The sequence below is a fragment of the Hippocampus zosterae genome, chromosome 4, assembly GCF_025434085.1.
Source record: "Hippocampus zosterae strain Florida chromosome 4, ASM2543408v3, whole genome shotgun sequence".
Taxonomy (NCBI): Eukaryota; Metazoa; Chordata; class Actinopteri; order Syngnathiformes; family Syngnathidae; genus Hippocampus; species Hippocampus zosterae.
The window spans coordinates 14,573,579-14,592,165 of NC_067454.1; the positions used below are offsets into that span (position 1 = coordinate 14,573,579).

The 18,587-nt window shown below is 41.9% G+C and overlaps 3 protein-coding genes across 5 annotated transcripts; 2 read left to right on the forward strand and 1 right to left on the reverse strand.

The window, feature by feature from the left end:
• Positions 1 to 3,161: 3,161 nt before the first annotated feature.
• thap11 (THAP domain containing 11) lies at positions 3,162 to 6,195 on the reverse strand. The gene has a single exon (XM_052064199.1). The coding sequence runs from the start codon at positions 6,189 to 6,191 to the stop codon at positions 5,355 to 5,357; it is 837 nt and encodes a 278-aa protein (XP_051920159.1). The 5' UTR covers positions 6,192 to 6,195; the 3' UTR covers positions 3,162 to 5,354.
• On the forward strand, positions 6,042 to 13,602 carry gfod2 (glucose-fructose oxidoreductase domain containing 2). Of its 3 annotated transcripts, XM_052064197.1 has the most exons (4): positions 7,002 to 7,426; positions 8,494 to 8,864; positions 10,079 to 10,137; positions 10,225 to 13,602. In XM_052064197.1, the coding sequence occupies exons 2-4, from the start codon at positions 8,612 to 8,614 to the stop codon at positions 10,969 to 10,971; spliced, it is 1,059 nt and encodes a 352-aa protein (XP_051920157.1). In that variant the 5' UTR covers positions 7,002 to 7,426; positions 8,494 to 8,611; the 3' UTR covers positions 10,972 to 13,602. The 3 variants fall into 3 exon arrangements, with proteins under 3 accessions (XP_051920155.1, XP_051920157.1, XP_051920154.1); XM_052064195.1 differs by lacking the exon at positions 7,002 to 7,426 and adding an exon at positions 6,042 to 6,187 and having other exon boundaries at positions 10,079 to 13,602; XM_052064194.1 differs by having other exon boundaries at positions 7,004 to 7,426; positions 10,079 to 13,602.
• Positions 13,603 to 14,154: 552 nt separating this feature from the next.
• On the forward strand, positions 14,155 to 18,587 carry LOC127599940 (uncharacterized). The gene is made up of 3 exons (XM_052064193.1): positions 14,155 to 14,532; positions 15,432 to 16,172; positions 17,297 to 18,587. The coding sequence occupies exons 1-3, from the start codon at positions 14,292 to 14,294 to the stop codon at positions 17,659 to 17,661; spliced, it is 1,347 nt and encodes a 448-aa protein (XP_051920153.1). The 5' UTR covers positions 14,155 to 14,291; the 3' UTR covers positions 17,662 to 18,587.

Sequence of the window (18,587 nt, forward strand, 5' to 3'; positions counted from 1 at the left end):
GTTTTATTTTTTCATGTGAACAGATGGTGTCCCAATGCAGATGAGAGGATGTGGCAGCACAGCACCCTTTGAGAGTATAGTACCAATCCAGTGGGCGTCATGCAAAGCCATAATGTGTTGGTCATAAATTATTGGAAGAGGGCAAAAAAGACACTCTACGCTGATGTCTCCGTGAAGTGATATTTAATATATCTTTTACATTTGACGTTCTACAGAGAAGAGAGTAAAATACCTTGCCAGTGATTTTAAATGTACTGGTTAACAAATATTTACAATTGTTTTTAACCAGTGATGCAAGTAAATGTTTTAAAATACTTTGGGGGAGGGAGGGGGGTGATTCCAAATCTGCCCAACCAATCACATAATATTTAAGACAAAGGTAAAGACATTTTAAAATCAGTATCAAAAATACATTTTGGGAATACGGAATGCAATCTCTGAATCAAATTTGCTTGTGAACAGTGAAATTGATTTCAATTAAGACTTCAAAATCGTTAGAAATCAACCTCGCGTCTCCATTGCCAAACGCTGTGGTCATGTCCACTGATGGTGTTGAAACCATGTCCCGCTGTCAACTGCTAATCGAATAGTATTACTATGATCTGGGAAATGGTTGCTTCATTATTATGCCTACACATAATGACATGTTTGAGCCAATAAATATACAATACCACCTTAATACAGCCAGTGGATGGAATAATATAATACTGGACATCCCACACTGCAACAACGAGGCGCTCTAAAGCCTCCACCCCCCCTCCTGCTCTTTTGTCGTTCTTTCCGTGACTAGGTCACACTCATGGCTGACAATTAGGCGCTCTTATGCCGCCACACCAGCGCACTATCCAAAGGAAAGATAGTGAGAGGTGGGCGACTTATGCTAAGTGCATCACTAGAGACCCGTTTTTAGCCACAGGCCACAAAAATCAGGAAAATTGAGAAATGCGTAATCTCTCCAGCTGAGTACTACAGTACATTTTCAGCAATTGACTTCAAACGTGTGTCATATGTTTAAAACCAAGACTCTGAATTCACTTAACAGGGTCCTAATGATGCATCGGCTTTACCTGGGCTTGACATCCTCTTACTCTATACCCGCCTCCAAATCATGTGCTTCACCCATCTACAGATGGCTCACACTGTGCATTAGTGTAAATCCTGGTTCACATCTGTACACTGACAGAGGAGAAATGGGAGCCCATTGTTAATCTGCGGTTTAATATAAACCATTAACTGAAGACTAATCTGTCTGTGTCTGACGCTGCTGGCCTGAATCAATACATCGTCATGGAAGCTACTTTAGCAGCAGCTGTTTGTTTGGCAGATACATTTTCACATTGTCACTTTGAACATATGCTTAAGACACATTTATGAAGTACATCGCTGTGTTGAATCACTAACATTATCCCCCGGAATTTGAGCTAATCTTACTTTAGGCTTTTTTTAATTGTTTTTTTTTCTGCTTCCATATAAAATCACAATCATAAGCATGTACCGATATTTATATGTGAAAGTTCAAACTTCAACAAAAAGGTATGGATAAGAACTTTTCCACTCATCAGCCACAATATTTGGTGCCCCTATCTAATTCATTCAGATTTAAACAAAACGTATACCTCAACAAAGTGGAAACTTCAAAATTGCGATGGGGCCTTGAGATTAAGATCTTACTTCATTCTGTCAGCACGTTCATTTCTCAAAACTTTTTTATTTAAAATGCCTTCATGCCCCCAAAATTGCATTGTGCTTTTTTTGCACTCTATAATATTGTACTCTACAAGAACATACAATAATGCCATCATTAAATATGTTTCTTAAAAAAAAAGAATTAAACAGATGTTGCTGCATTTTCTGCTTCAATTCAATGAACATTGTGCAGTTACTTCTGCACACAGCAAAGCAGTATAATACAGATATATGGATACACGTGGATCAGGGAAAAACTCCTCCGCAGTAATATTAGTTGTTCTTCACAGAGGATAAATAACATATCGTACTGTAACTAAAAGATTTTCCAATACAAAAAATTGTGCTTGAGCAGGTCCTTGGCCTGGATGTAAAAGGTTTGTGTTATAATAATGGCAGCTTTTGAAAAGGAGGCTAGTTGGGTAAGTTTGATTGACAGGCCTGGATTAAAGCATTATGTAACACAGAATCAGAAAAAAAATCCAGATGAGATTAGAGTCTGGGACCTCACTCTGTGGAATACTCACCGCCCGTGCATTCAACATTCCCCTTGACATCATCATCATTGCTTTGTTGTGATTGTCATGACACTATCGACTCACACACACCAAAACTAGCAGATATCCATACAGCTTCTTCCCTCTTGCCATCAACTGAACAAGTTGATGGCAAGATGCTTGCCAATTTTGAACATACCTGTGTGACAGTATTACCGGGCTGGTCATTGTAGTTTCAGCTCTCTACATACTTGGAGAACTGTCGTTGATCAAATTTACACTTAATCTTCGCTTGATGACTCCTTGCATTGTTTGCACAGCTGTCATTGGGTAGCACTGGTACTACAGCACAAATAGGGCCTGAGTTTACGTGAAGACTCTTTATACTTACTGTATGTGTCATATCTTTGTCGTAGTTGCTTGTTGCTACAATACTAGTGCTGGAGACAAATTCCTTGTGTGATTTACAGTACATCCTTGGCTAATAAAGACACTTCTGTTGATTAAACCATTGTGCTTCTTCTACCGGTGTCTGTAAAACCGCAATGATCAATGCTAACTGTTAGCATGTATTTGTTGCTTATTTTAAATACACAACATGCAATTCTCTTTGTTTCATATGTAGTTTGAAAGTAAATTTACAACGGGAGGGGCATTAAACAATTTGAAATCTCATTTTTCAAGATTTCTTTTCTCGTTGTCAAGAGAGTTAAGTTCACATTCACTGCATGGTGCTCAAAGCAATAATTTTTGCTCTGAGGTCAAACCATAAAATCAGCCGAATGACGGCTGCTACCTCAAAAGGATGCTTAAACCATTTACTCTGCATGCTGAAGAAAGGATTACTAATACACTAATACAGGTCCTTCCTTACCTAGAAAGCCAATGGGACTATAAATGTGCAATTACCAAAAGCAGTTAATCCGTAGGTTTATGTCTTGATACCTTCTGGAAGAGCCAAAATAAGTTAAACAGACATACTTCAAAATGTCATTTAATGACACAAATATCAGTCCAAAGATCAGAAATGTCTAACATATTGTGCATAGAGCACTTGTGAGGCAGCCACAAATCAAACTGAGTCGAGAAACACCTCATCATAAACAGGGTCGTTGAATCCATCAATTGCAGAAAAACATGCGCTTATGAAAGACGAAAGCAGAAAGTTAACATGTTGCAACTTAAATGCGCTGTAGTCTTGACATCCGTTATGGACAGGAAGTGAACAAAATAGCCATGTGTTCAAGCACTGTTTTTTTTTTTTTATATATATTCAGAAACAAAATTTTAAAACAAGATGAATTGAGGTTTGATATGGATTCATTGCTGTGTAGAAGGATCAAAGTTTATTTTTAATTATTATTAAATGCTGTAAAATATTTTATTTATCAGGCACACAAAGTTTGTTGTAATACATTAATGTCGGTTCATTTGCATCACATTATGTACAGTCCAACGGGTCAACATTATGGCAATAAAAGATGTCATGTAGTAGTACCGAGAGGTTTCCAAATTTCAAATCTGGGTATTGAGCTGATTTTTTTTTTTTAAAGCCTGCATAAATGCCTCCATAGGCATATAGCCAAATCTATTTCTCGGCATGGTAATCTGTCACCAAACACTTCGAATTTCTATCCACTCAAGAATAATGAACATCCTGGGCTAAAAATATTCCTTCCCAACTCTCATATTTAAAGTCATCTACCGGTGTCTTGTAAGGCTAACTATGACTGTAAAGTGGATTAAACAACTATTAGAGATGCCACTATAGAATGTCATTTAAGCATTTACTCGATATTCTTCAAATCCATCATAAATTCCGTGTACTATGAAGCCAATTCCACGCACTAGAACTGAAATGTTGCAACTAAACCTTACAATTAAACTACTGTGCTGAACTAGTAACAGTACTCGGCCCAAATAGGTCATTCAGTAGTCGCCCCCTGGAACTTACTAGCAGCATCAAAATGCTCACTAGTAAAATGTTGTTCCAAAACTATAGTAATTGGTGTGTAGACATGTCAAACAGTCATCGACAAAGATGATGGTGAATCCCCCCCCCCCCAAAAAAAGCCCACTGCAAGTAAAAAAATGTCATTCTACGGGTGCGCTGAATTTTCTTAGTCCTTTGTCCTCATAAGTTGGAGAACGTTTGCATATGAGGACAACCACATGATATCAGTGAGACAAAACTGTGCACTTGGTGACAACTGAGAGGTACTAGTACTCCATAGTCATTCTTCTAGTGCACTGAATCGTCTTATCAGGAAGGGCAAACACCATACTCATACCTGATCTTTTAGCTGAGCATCAGGATATCGAATAATTATTCATCAAAACGCTTTATGGAAAGCGGGCCAAGTACTACTCACTACTATTGACTTTATAAAATTGTACTATTTAACATCTTGCATTTCAACTGTAGTATGAGTGGCACACAGATTTCAACAAGTGCCTAGCTGCCTCACTAACAACAAGTTATAGTTCTACTGGTGTGCACAAATGTCATATACTGTAGTAGTGAAAGGCAGTGATGGCAAACATGTGACAAAAAGGAAAACATTACATTGGTTTATGTTTGTATCATTGTTAATGTTTTATCATGTGTTCTGCAACAGCTGCAGCTGTTGTGAAAGCACTAAATAAATAAAATGAAGAGACACAGTCGTTCTACTAGTGTATTCAATTGTCTTACTTGCGAGGACAAAGAACGTACCAATACACTGATAATCAATACTGGATAATGTAGGCTCAATCCTTGATATGTGAAATTAGTTCACATTTAACACTTCACTAGTAGTTGTAGTACAGCACCCACATGTCAACGAGTGCAGTTTTGCCTCACCAGTAATATGTAGTTGTCCTCGTGGTAAACCAAAGTTTTGCTGTTAGTGTGCCGAAATGTAGGGGGCAAAAAGTAAGACAACTGTTGTTCTAGTGCGCTGAATTGTCTATAGTTAGGACAAGGTGTGTACTAGTACATGGACCTTCGAGTGTAAATTGAATAACATGCTCAAAAAGCTTTTCATATGACACTACCAGTTATACAACTACAGCTAAACATCTTTATACATGATCAGGTCTATGAAAATCAGCTCTGCGGTTATTGAAAATACATTTGTGTACAAAGGCTGAATGTTCCTCAGTTCGTCTGCACTCCCGTGTCTCCGGCTAGATTTTCTTGTTGACGTTAAGAGGCACCGGGTGGCCGCCCAGTAGCCTGTCCCGCTCCCGCACCTCCTCCTGCAGCTTGGCCTCCATCACCCGCAGCTGGCGGATGGTGGCCTTCATCTCCTTCATCTTCACCTCCATGAGGGCGATGATGTCCCGCTGCTCGTTGAGTTTGCGCAGCAGCTCAGCCGACGTGGTGCCGGTGGTCAGCGAGTACGAGTGGTCCAGCGGGCTGCTGGTCACGCTGACGTACTGCACGACCGTCTGCTTCGCCTCCGCCGAGGAGGAGGAGTCCGCGGCGACGGTAACGGCGCTGAGTTCGGTGGATACGCCGACAGGTGCGGTGAACGGCGCCTCTGTCGCCACGGGCAGCCGTGCCGTACCCAGATATTCTCCGTTTTGGCCGATCTGCACCACCGTGATGCTGTCGTCGATGGCCTCGCCGCCGGCGTTGGCCTCGGCGCCCTCGGCTGTGTTCCCCAGCACGGTGTTGATGACGACCCCGGTGGTGGCTCCGGCGGGGGCTGCAGCCGCCGTCGTGGACAACTTCTTACCTCTGCCCCGCCGACTCCTGCGCTCGTTCACACCCCTCAGGGGGAAAAGCGACGGCACTCGGATACTGTAGGTTTTCCTTCCGCCCACGAAGTGCACGCTGCAAACCCGGTGCCCCGTGGTGGGCTGGAAGGTGCTGAAACAGCCGCTGACCCCGGCCCGGGAGATGTTCCTCAGCCACAGCTCTCTGAGTGTAGTGTCCTTCGGAAACGTGTAGAAGCGCAAGTCCCGGTCGCGATGCGAATTGCTGTAGCAGCCGGGGACACAGCACGTGAATCCAGGCATGGTAATACCGACGCCTATCGCCCTCAAAGTCAATGCACACGGCTAATTGCGACGCTTTTATTGCACTTTCTTTATTGTGCGCGGTATCTTCTTCAGCGGCCTGTAGCCGGAACTACACGTCCCACAACGCTAACCACTTCCTGTTTGTTTTAGAGCGAACGTGGTGAAAAAAAAATGCTGTCCCAGATCTCAACTCTGTGCGACTTTATCTGGAATAAGCGCAAATAAAACCTACAGGTATGGCATATTCGGGCCCTATGTTTTGTAAAAAAAAGAGAACGCTTAGTTATTTTTATTTTGTACAATGTCAACACGGCAGCCCGCCATTTAGGACTAAAAACCCCATAATGCTTTGCGGTTCATGACCACGACTGACAAAAAAAGGTACTGCCACCGCTGGTCGTTTTGTGCTATTACATGAGTTTTTCAATCGTACTCATTAAATCAGGGGTGCCCAAACTTTTTGGATCGAAGATCTACTTTTCGATCAACTAACCTCACGGGATGTACCCTTACCGGCGCGCTCACGCACACTCACACACAAATTTAAGATTTACCTGCTTTATTTTATTTTTTAAATATTGTTTTTGGTGAAAATGAGACTGATAAGATGATTAGTGTGCAGTGTATATTAACACAAAAAATATATTACTAACATGTACAAAGAAACACAAATGGTTGTTTGTTTGTTTTCTTCTCGACACTCCTCGGATCCACTTGGGACCTGTCTTATATCTACCGGTAGATCAGGATCTACCTAATGGGCACCCCTGCATTAAATGATAATTGTATCTATCTAAACGTCTTTATTACAACTTAAGATATAATTAAAATGATTTTACAACATTGGTTCTCTTTTTAAATGAACTTTTGAAATAGCTTGTTATTGGTACTTCCGGGAAACTATCCCGAGTGACACAACGACGTCAACGCCCTGTGAACAAACCTCACTTGGATTCGTAGAACACTCATTGGTTTTCTACTATTGATCATCTTCTATTATTAATTTAATAAACGTGTTAATAACATACATATTGAATATAAACGATTATGAGGAAGATAATGATTTGTAGTCTTGCTCGGAGGGGTTCCTTCTTTGCAAGCATCTTCACTTTTTTAACATCTCTGGTTGAGAATTCACTTCCATGGTCTATGCTGAAGTTACCATTAGCAACAGGGCAGCGCCAGGCTGAGCACTTGCTGCGGTTATTGGGGAACTCGTCTGCATAAAAACAGTAGGTAGCAAAAGTTACGTGTGGATATTTACATAAATTAACATATGTCAGGGGCTATATTTTTTTAAGAGTTCAGTCGTAACTTTGCTCGTACTCTGTTTGAAATGTTTTTGTCGCGGCTAGCTTGTTAGCTGGTAAACGTGCTAGCAAACCTTATCACAATGCTCACTGACTCGTCTGTGTATGAGGTCCGCCTTGTCATGTTAATCATTAAAATACACTGCCACGTTCACTTGTAGTTATTCGTGAACAAGAGGGCGTCTGGTGCCCACTAAGCTGCGTATATGGTGGGTAGCAAAACAAACATAAATAGCTTAAATTTATATTGTGCAAGTTTAAGAAGAACCCTGTTTCCCCCCTCTCCTCAGAACACAACCAAGAGTGAGCAGTTAATGCGGAAGGTTTAGGGAGGTTTCAGCTAAGCCTCCCGCAAGGAATAACGTTGTTGTCAGGTGCTCCTGCCGCATTTCAAGTGCTGGCTCCACAGTTTACATGTTTGACCTGAGCCATGAAAATTGACCCTGAAACGGCCTCAAGAGAAACTGAATTTACATTTATCTTATCAAATAAAAATGCCTGATGCACTTTGCGCCAGGCTTTACAAAATCAGGATTTTGCCGCAGATCAGCAAGTTTGGGGAAAAATTCCCCATAAATGATCAGCGATCTGATCAGAATATGGTATAAACTTCCCAATCTATTTAATTGAACAACTTATTTGTTTACTGTACAGTCGAACCCTGTTATTTGACCTGTTATTTGATTGGGACCGTCCCAGCCCAAATATAGGCTAAATCCACATATAATTGGCACCCATTAAAATGCATTGGGGAAAAAATAAGGATTCAACCTGGAATATTCTTCCCAAAAACACTATTAAACATTCATTAAGTGGATATTGGAGGGTAAAACCGACTCCGCCCCCTCCTCCAAAAATAAAATAAAACTGTTAGGAAAAAAACTTGTTTCCTCTCACTTGTCCTTCAAGCTGGTGAGAGAGGACTGTAAGCAGAGACGCGGCTCTCTACTAAAGTATTTACATTTCAGTTGCCTTTTTTTGTTTTTCAGGGGGAAGGTCTCACTTCCTGGCACCACAGAGGATAGTGGCACATTGGTGACTTTACAAGCACGATGTATGTTTGCACCGCCATGATTTTGACGTAAGGCTGCAGCAAGCTGCGCCGTCATGCTGCCAGGAGTCGGTGTGTTTGGGACAGGAAGCACAGCTCGGGTGCTCGTCCCTATGCTGAAAGCCGAGGGCTTTGAGGTCCATGCGCTCTGGGGGAGGAGCGAAGAGGAAGCGTGCAGCCTGGCAAAAGAGCTCAGTATCCCATTTCACACAAGTCGATCTGATGACGTCCTGCTACACCAAGACGTTGACCTTGTTTGCATCTATATTCCACCCTCAATGACACGGCAGATTGCTGTCAAAGCACTGGGTAAGAGGTCAGAAACACACACACAACACTTCTGAACTGTAGCATGGCAGCTGCAGTTGAGGTGTTGTAATTAAGAGTTGTTGCGATCCATTCACACGATAGGAAATCAGGGCCAATCACGTCATTTTCATATGATTGTTTGGTTGAAGAAGATGGGATTTTCTTAAATTGAATTCACTTTCAAAGATCACAATGTGACAAAATAATCCAGGGGCCAAAAGATCTTTCGAAATAAAAGAGCAGTGGCTTCGTTTAATGTTAAACAATGTAATGCCTCAGAGGTTTTTGTAGTATCGGTAATTTACGAATGACAGTGACAAAGCATAAGCGTGTCTACAGCCAGCCACAGCACTCTCTGTAGTGAGCGGCGTCTCCCAAAGAGCATCCTTCCCCAGGACATGAGTTCAGACTTCAAGCTTTCCCAAAGCCTGATAAGGTAAAAGAAGCGTAGAGTCACATGTGGAAGCATTTTACTTCCACAGCAAACAGTGAGGCAACCTCAAAACTGAAATACATTACAAGTAGATCCCCAAAGCCTGTTATAACATACGATGTGGTCAACCAACTTGCTGAATGGCATCTCTAAGGTTAGCAAATGTTTATACGACTTCCCTTTAAATGGAAGTGTGAATTATGTTGTGACAAGCAAACTTGTGCCATGCTGGTCGCGTTTGATCAGGCTATTAATCAAAGGTGTTGTATGTAGATGAGTGGAATCGATCCCTCGCCCATCAACTATGCGACCGCATTGACTCGTAATAGATTTAAATAAGACAAACAAAAGGAAAGCTATACTCAAGATGGCCAGATGACCAGCATGCTCAATACGAAATAGAGCTACTGTATCGAGTTATCTAATGGAATTCCTGAGCATTGACCTCGGCTTCCTCTTATAGTTGCAACATCCTGGCTGAGTGTGTCCCACCCAGCGTGGAGGTCCTATGCTCGGAAGCCTTCTTGTCAGCGTATTTGATTATCTCTGCACCACATCTCTTGTTGCAGGAAGTTGAACATTTGGCTAATTCATTTCGTACCTGATGAATGTTACTCTCACTGTCTAAAAGCTGAGAGTCGAGCCTTGATCGATTCATACTTGATAAAAAAAAACCCTCTGCTTTCACACTGCCTTCCCGGTAAATTGGGATGTATCCACTTGTGTTGGGTCATTATCTGAATGATAATAAGAATACACCTTGCCTTTTGTCTCTCTGCAGGCATAGGTAAGAATGTTGTCAGTGAGAAAGCTGCGACTGCTGTGGATTCTTTCCAGATGGTAAATGCAGCCAGGTATTACCCACAGCTGCTCAGCATCATGGGTAACACACTGCGTTTCCTTCCCACTTTTGCGGCGATGCGGCAGCTGCTGATGGAGGGATACGTAGGTGAAGTGCAAGTATGTGACGTGCGCGTGTACGGGCCCAGCCTTCTGGACCAGTCGTACGGCTGGACTTGTGAGGACCTGATGGGAGGCGGGGGCCTGCACACGGTGGGCTCGGCCATCATCGACCTTTTAAGTTACCTGACTGGAACACGGGCCCAGCGTGTTCACGGCTTGCTGCGCACCTTCGTACAGCAAAATGACACCATCAGAGGCATCCGACGAGTCACCAGTGACGACTTTTGTTTCTTTCAAATGTTAATGGGGCCGTGCACGGGCGGCGTGTGCTGCACGGTGACCCTGAACTTCAACATGCCGGGTTCCTTTTTGCATGAGGTGATGGTCGTTGGATCCACGGGGAGATTGGTGGCGAGAGGGACGGAACTGTACGGTCAGCGCAACGGCAGTAAACGTGAGGAGCTATTGCTTGGCGACGGCAGCTGGGCTGGACCTGATGTGAAAGACATACCTTTGCCGCACCTGCTGGGGCTGGGCGCCATGGTCAAGGCCCTGAGACAGTCCTTCCAGGAACACGAGGAGCGCAGGTTGTGGGCGCGTGGCCCGGTCGCCATGGCACCCACCTTTGAAGACGGCCTGTACGTACAGACGGTCGTGGAGGCCGTGAAGCGGTCCAGCTTTAGCGGAGAGTGGGAGTGTGTTGAGATCATGAATAAAGAGCCCGATCCCAATCACAACATATGTGAGGCTCAGAAGAGAAACAAGAACTAATATTTGGATATTAGGCTTTCGGCTGATATTTCTGGATGGCCCTAAAATGCCCTTTCACGTTTACAGGTGAACTTAATTTGACCTTCTCTCAACTTTTGAACGCACTTGTCCAATTGTTCAATATTTCAGTCCTGTTTGCGCAACGCACTGTTCTCTAAGGCCCGCCGGGGCTTCACAGCGACGTAAAACTGACCGAACGTCACGTGTCAAAAAACAGGCGAGTTTTGGCGTTCACAATGCGAGCCCAAGGGTCCTTTGATTTCAATATAGGATAACATGTCAGTGCGCTGATATTGATGACTGGATGGATTACTCCGCTAATTCTCATTTCACAAACGTTGTACTAATCAGAGTATCGTGTTTGGCCTAGAGGAGGCAAACATTTTCCTTGAGTTCCCCTTCTACACTATATTCATAATTTCATTATATAGTTGTGACTCAAAAGCAAAGCGTGGAGAGTCTCTGTCACCAAATGTACGAGTTGAGACTCGCCAACTAATTTACCAATCGTCTAACTCTGTCGCCTCCGGCAGTGTCATTCAGTGTGTGGCAGGCCAAGCAAGGCGCTGAATGGCAACATTCGCAACACTTGTTCGATTGAGCTCTTTTTTAGAAAACAGTATAAAGTACATACACATTGGCAAAATGGACGTCTTGATTAAAGTTTAGAGAAGTTCAAATGAAGTTCACCTCTAAAGTTAAAGTGCATTTTTTGATTAATCCTAAAATTGGCAATGAAAGTCCAATATTGCTAACTTGTGAGTATTTTAAGAGTGCTACTACTAAATATGTCTGATGCAACAGGGGCCTGAATGTTTCCTCTTCAGCTGCAGTTTACACCACACGACTACTTGGAGCTTTTGGTTTTTGTTTGTTTTTTGCCACCTGTTGAATAGAATGTGCTTACATGAGGATGCTCCTCTTCACTATTTTGTTTCTCTATTGAAACCTTTTTTTAAGACCTATTGCCTCTAAATACTTGGGCTTAAAACTTTTTTTGTTTTTAGATTGTGCTGTTTGAAAGCCGTTATTATGCATCCAAGTCCAATGGCACCTTATTTGAAAGCAATGCTGTGATTTGACTAAAAAATGCATTTGTAAACACTGGCAGAATTCTACTGATGCTCCATTGACAGTGCTAAGCTTTTTTGAATTTACAAGCGGAATAATGCCGTTGTGCAGAAAGTTTCGGATGTGTTTTGATTTTATAGGATAGTTGTAGGTTTTGGGCAGCATGGTGGTGCAAGTGGCTAGCGCGTCTGCCTCACAGTCATGAGGTTCTCGACTCAGGCCCTCCCGTGTGTAATTTACTCTGGCTTTACCCCACTTTCCCAAAACATGCATGTTAGGTTAATTGAAGACTGTAAATTAAGTATGAGTGTGAATAGTTGACTATATGTGCTCTGCGAGTCACTGGCTCGAGCTCACCAGTGACCTCAAACAGTTTAGAAAATGAATTTTGATGCCATACCATTGATAAACGAGGGTGTAAATTATATCTGGAATACTACGAGCTGTGTTAATAAGCTATGTCAGAAAAGTGATCTCATGGTAGATATGTGTTCTCAGTCAAAGTCACTTCAATGCACCAAACAAAAGAGGCTGTCAGCAATTTGCGGTCTCCTTTAAAAAGCAGTGGATGGTTCGGGGAAAATCACATTTTCCCTCCATCTCATGCTGGAAAACATCCTAATTCCATCAAATTGTGGTTAAAAATAACAAGCAAATATGTGGTTGTGTGAAAGAGCACAGTTTGTTTTTTCCCTATCTGTTACACATTGATGTTTACTCTAAAGAAGGGCCCAAGCCGCTTTGAATGTGTGAAACATACAAAGCGTGCACAGTTCATATATTTTCTCCCTTCCATCTTAATCTTGCACCAGATGAAACAAAGTTTATCAAATCTGCCGTGGAGCAACATTTTAATATTGTTTTAGGTGACCTATTTGAAAACCAAATGGGGTGAAACTCAGTTGTTTACATTTGTCCTTTTTATAAGACTTTTAATTGGTTGCAAAAACATATTAATTGATGCCTCAAATACAGCATTTATTGTAATTGTAATATTTGAACCCTCAGATGCGGTCTGACTAGGATGATGTCATAGTTGTCGTACAGTAGTCACTGATAACATTTAGGATTATTTGTTATTAGTATCCCCCATTTTGACCGACTCAAAGACAAATGTCCGAACAGCGCATTACTGTACTATAAAATTAAGTTTACATTATATACAGTACATCATGTTTCCCAGCAGTGATGCTCAAAGTCCTTTCAGTAAATTAAAAAAAACATTACAAACATCTGACTTAGTTTAATCATCTTTTTTGCACTGATACTGTAAAATTAGCACACGGTGTGCTTCCTCGACTAGCCGACACACTGCAAAATCAGTTTAACGTTTGTCAATATAAGGAAGATTGTTTATTTATGTTTTGGTGTGGGAAAATAATTTCTTGTGTTTGGTCTGTTCCCCTTTGTCAGTCAATCTGTGAATTTCTTTTGAAGCCAAAATATTTATTTTTTGTTTGTTGAATTCAGGCCACGCCTCGTTGAGCACAGTGTGTTGTGTTTAAATCGGCGAACCGTTCATCTGACAGACATTACCTTTAATAAATACAGTTGTATTCATTTCAGTGTTTTCATTTATTCCTGATAATAAGATACAATTATTTATAGGGAGAAAAGCTGTTTCAATGTGGCAGGTAATCAAAACGGCGAACAAGTAAGCTTTTCTTTAATTTTTTTGCCGTGTACTTTGTTGACCCATAGTGGGGAACTGCAGAAAATCGCACCAACGGCTTCTGAACATTCCATTTCTATACTTTTATTTTAAATAAATGCGTTGAAACAGTTTGTCATCTGGAGTTTGGTTTTGTTCGTTTTACTACCGCATCCCTTTTCTATTCCCCACTTACTCTTCTGCTTGAAGAGAGGGTGAGAGTATTACTTTGAGGATTCTGCATCAACCGACCGGTACCTTAGAAAGAGCATTTCCCCGGAAGCGTATGCATTTATTTTCATTGAATGGACTCTCGAGATCTTTAAACAAACATTCACGTGCCTATCGTGTGATGAACATTACCCACTCGACATTCCTTTGCAGCCTGGCACATCTGAAACGGGGATTGGCCGGTCAGTTCTTTACATGGCCACTAGAAAGCAGTGTAGACCTCTTCGTGTTATTTGTCAGCACGTAGAGTGAACAGAAGAAGTCGACGGTGTCCGTCGCAGCCTAACCTACTCGACAATAAAGGGACGCCATTAGACGAAGAGTTGGAACAGTGGAAGTAGAACAAATTTGAGGTTGTACGACAAGCATGACGCGCAAAAGAAGTGTCGTTTGGGATTATTTTAATGACGCCTGTCCCGAATCGGTTGCGTGCCTCCTCTGTAAAAACCTACTGTACAAACACGAACAGGGCAGCACCACGGGAATGTGGAGACATCTGCGGGCACAACATCCAACAGAGGCGGCTATGGCCGCCAAAAGAGAAAGCCGGGGAACCTCAAATTCCTCCAACCATGAACAGGAGCCTCTAGAAATTGGCGAAGCACAAGGTACCAGTCGCTAAAGTCATTGTGTTATTTTTATTTTTACTTCAAAATGGCGCCGCGAGAGTGGCTGCCGTTCCAGCAGCTCCTATATTTTGTTGTTCTACTTCTTCCTTTCATCACTTTGCTGGGGGGAATTGGGAATTTCTCCATTGCGAGACTAAGAAAGGTGTTCTTATCTTAAAGGAAGGAACGGAAGTTGTTTTGACAGCACCGGATCCTTAGAATCGATTCATTGAAATGATTCGTTCAAAAGATTCATATTCCGAATCGTTCACCATCACGAATCAGTCCTCACCGCTTCACAGTCACTGGCTGAGTGGCGGTGATTCCCGAATAATATTAACTATGAAAGCTTTAAAAAGAGACAATTAAAATAAAACATCCGAGCCAGTGTTGCTACTTGGAAACTTGTCTTGATTTAAACTAGCATTATTCTACATGAAATATAGCTTCACTACGTTGAATGTACCCATCAGTGGCATGTCTACAGCTACACCAAAACTACTTCAGGTGCTTGAGTTTTGTAGTTGTACTCTTGTAGTATGAATGAACACTTGTTTGAAACATTTGTCGATGTCTTGAACTAATGCAGTGTAAACACCGTGTTCTTAAATGAGCAGTGTACTAAAAATGGGTTACTGTATATTTGCAGATGTGTAGTCATTGTTGTCAATGAAAAGCGCAGCTCTACAAAGCAAGCCGTTGGAATCACTCGGGGAAACTTTGTTCAACGAGTGACACATAATATTGCATTTGTGGAACATCAGAACGCCATCTATTGAAAGTGGAAAGCTAGTAAAAATGTTTTGTGGAAGAATATGCTATGTGTCCCCACTGTGTCTTCTTATTGCTATTACATTCATGGAATAATAATTCACAATATCTTCTGAATTCTTCTCAAGTGGAGGTGGAACTGGAGGACGGAAATGGTGACGTCGCCACCATGAATAATGATGACATTGACTCTGCAATGGATACCCTCCTTGTAGCTGCTCAAGGAGAAGAGCCTGTCAAAGAAAGGCCTGAAGAGGTAGTAGTGGTTACAGAGGAACGCCGTTCCAGCAGTAAATATCACCGTCGCAGCCTGATCTGGAAACGTTTTGAGCGTTTGGGCAGTTTGAATGCTGCTCAATGTTTGATTTGCAAGAAGAAGATAATGTGCTCTGAGGGCAAGACCAGCAACCTGTACCGACACATGGCAAAGAATCACCCACAGGTGAATACACGATCAGGTGAAGCTGTAAATGAAGCTGGTGTTCATTCTGAGTTGAACGGTGTCCTCGAAGCTGTCCAAGGAGAAGCTGCGGAAGCTGTAGTGGCAGAAAAAAAGTGTAAAGAAGAAAAAATCATGGTCGAAAATCCCCTCAGTTTCAGGAGTAAATGCCACCGCCGTAGCTCGATCTGGAAACTTTTTGAGCGTTTGGGCAGTTCGGATGTTGCTCAGTGTTTGATTTGCAAGAAGAAGATCAGGTGTCCTGACGGCAAGACCAGCAACATGCATCGACACGTGTCAAAGAGCCACCCGCAGGCATATCGGCAAGCGGGCAAGGCGCTGAAGCTGACGAAAACAAACTCGCCATCACACAGTTCCAATGTTCAGCAGGAGACATGTCCAGTCGAGGTAATGAAGGGGAAAATTCCAGGTAAGCTTTCATGATCACTATGGGCACTACATAAACTCATTTTTGTTGTGGGCCACTTTGGAGTTAAGTCTTCCCTCGGAGGGCCATTACAACAATGTAACCGAATAAATGTTTAATCATCACATTGTATAATTACTTGTATTCAACAAATCGATGGATTATTAGTTTTGAAATTAGTCAACTGTTTTTTGCTCAATTATTGTTCAAGTGAGTGTAAACGGGGTAACAAAAGTATTGCAAAATCTCAATGTTCTTTATCACACATGACGATTTGACATTTTGCTGAATTGTAGCTGAAACAAACTTTGAATGAGAATAAAAAAAAATTTAAATATGGCAACTGCTCTGATCGCAAGCTGCAATTCGACTGCTGAGCAGCTAAAAACGTCTGGTGATGCAGGTCACCCGCCACCGTAAGTTAAAGGTGACCTGCTTTTTTATTTTATTTTTTAAATACTTTTTGTGAAACTGATAGGATGCTTAGGGTGCAGTGTACACTAACACAAAAAATATATATTAATAACACGCACACAGACGCACAAATCTTTCCCCGCCGCCTCCCCCTATGCCCCACGCAATCGACTTGGGGCCAGTACATGGGCTAATGGTCGATCACAATTCACTGGATGGGCACCTCTGCACTAATCTTTTTTATATTAGTCCAGTATTAATTGTGTATTTTGTTGAGCTGCTAACAGTTGAGCTGCTATTCAATTTGTTGCGCTATGCGGTACAATGGCGGTAAAGGTTTTCAGATTCTGACTGCACCATTGTGACAGCCACGCTTCTCAAACTGGCGCTGAACTGCAGTCAGGGAAGGAAATAATTTTTGCCCGGCACCAATTTTGCAACACTGCTCAATTGAGCCTACTCCAAAACCTACTGTGTCAAAATGCTGAAGGCCTCAGGCAGAGATGGTTGCATGATTTTTTTTTCTCCTGGGACTCGAGGGAGGCTAGACTGATAAATAGGGGGCCCACTGACAACATTGTTTACAAATATATTTTATAATATCAAATAAAATTCTGGAAGCAAAACAGATTTCTGACGGAGCTCTGCCCTGTGGGAACAATAAATCTGTTGCTGTGTGCTCCTTCTTTACCAAGAAAATTATCATCTTTCAGATATGGTCCAAGTTTCAAAGGATACTGCATCAGAGAGGCGCGTTTTCAGAAGAGAGCGGGAGTTGATCGAAGCTTTGAGGAGGACGCAGAGGGAGGAGGCGAAGGCTCTGGACCAACAGAGGGAGCTTGTCGAGAGTCTGCGGGCAGTCAATGCCAGAGAAGCCGCCATAGAGAAGAAGCAAATTGAGTCTCTCAGGAGAGCACAGCAGGAAGAAGCCAAAGACTTAATGAGACAAAGAGAAGAGCTGGAGAGAGAAAGGACTGAGCAGCAGAAGAGGTGGGAGGAGCTTGAGCAGGAAAAGAAACAATTGCTCTTGCTTTGCCATGAACCTGCAACGCCAACTTTGGTTTCCCACCAACAATGATTTTTTAAAAAAAAATTATTTTAGTTTTTTTTTTTTACGTTGCTATTGTGTACCAATGCAATTGCCTCAGAACATTAGCATAAACATCTCACACCAAAAAAAAAGTTGGAGTTTTTGGCTCTCTGGTTACATTTTTAAATGCACTATAATCTTGACAGGTAAACTTGACCTTCTCAGAAGTGTCATACTGTTCAGTCTTTTAGCGGTTTTCGCGTTACTTGGTGATCTCTAACAAGGGGATGAACCGCCAAATAAAATTCCTGGTTGAATTACGATTGTTATTCACAAAGTCATATTTCCTTTTCATCTAATGCGCTTTGTAAGACATTTGGGATCATTGTTTTTTTCCCCCACTCAAGACATACACATAAATCTGTCAGGTTCTATCATTTTTTTCATTGTTCAGTAGCCATGACAGACAGCGCCATTACTGAGTAGGAAATGAACACACACCGCCTGCTCAGAAGGCAGGGAAATTAAAGAAAAAAATGATTTTGCTTTTATACAACTCTAGAAATTCTAATGAAAATTATCGTCAGTTCCTTATCCAGATACGTCAAGACAAATGAAGCTTATTAAAGTATCCAACGCAAACTCCAACCAACAAAACGTATCGACAATTTGTCTCCATGATTAATGATTATCAATAATTTGGCGCTTTAACAACGAAACGAAACATTAATTATGTTTTCGTGGTTTTCGTGAAAATGACGCGCACCGATAGGCGGCGTCGGCATGCACCGAGGTTTCAGTGTTGTCAGACCCATTACAATTGTATGTTGGGGGGAAGAGGGAGGGTCCTCTTTTTATGTTGTATTTTTGAGTTGCGTTTTTTATGTATGAAAAGTGCTATATAAATAAAGATTGATTGACAAAGTTCTTAATGCATCTGATGTTTCTTAATAAAAGTGCGTGAGTGAACAGTG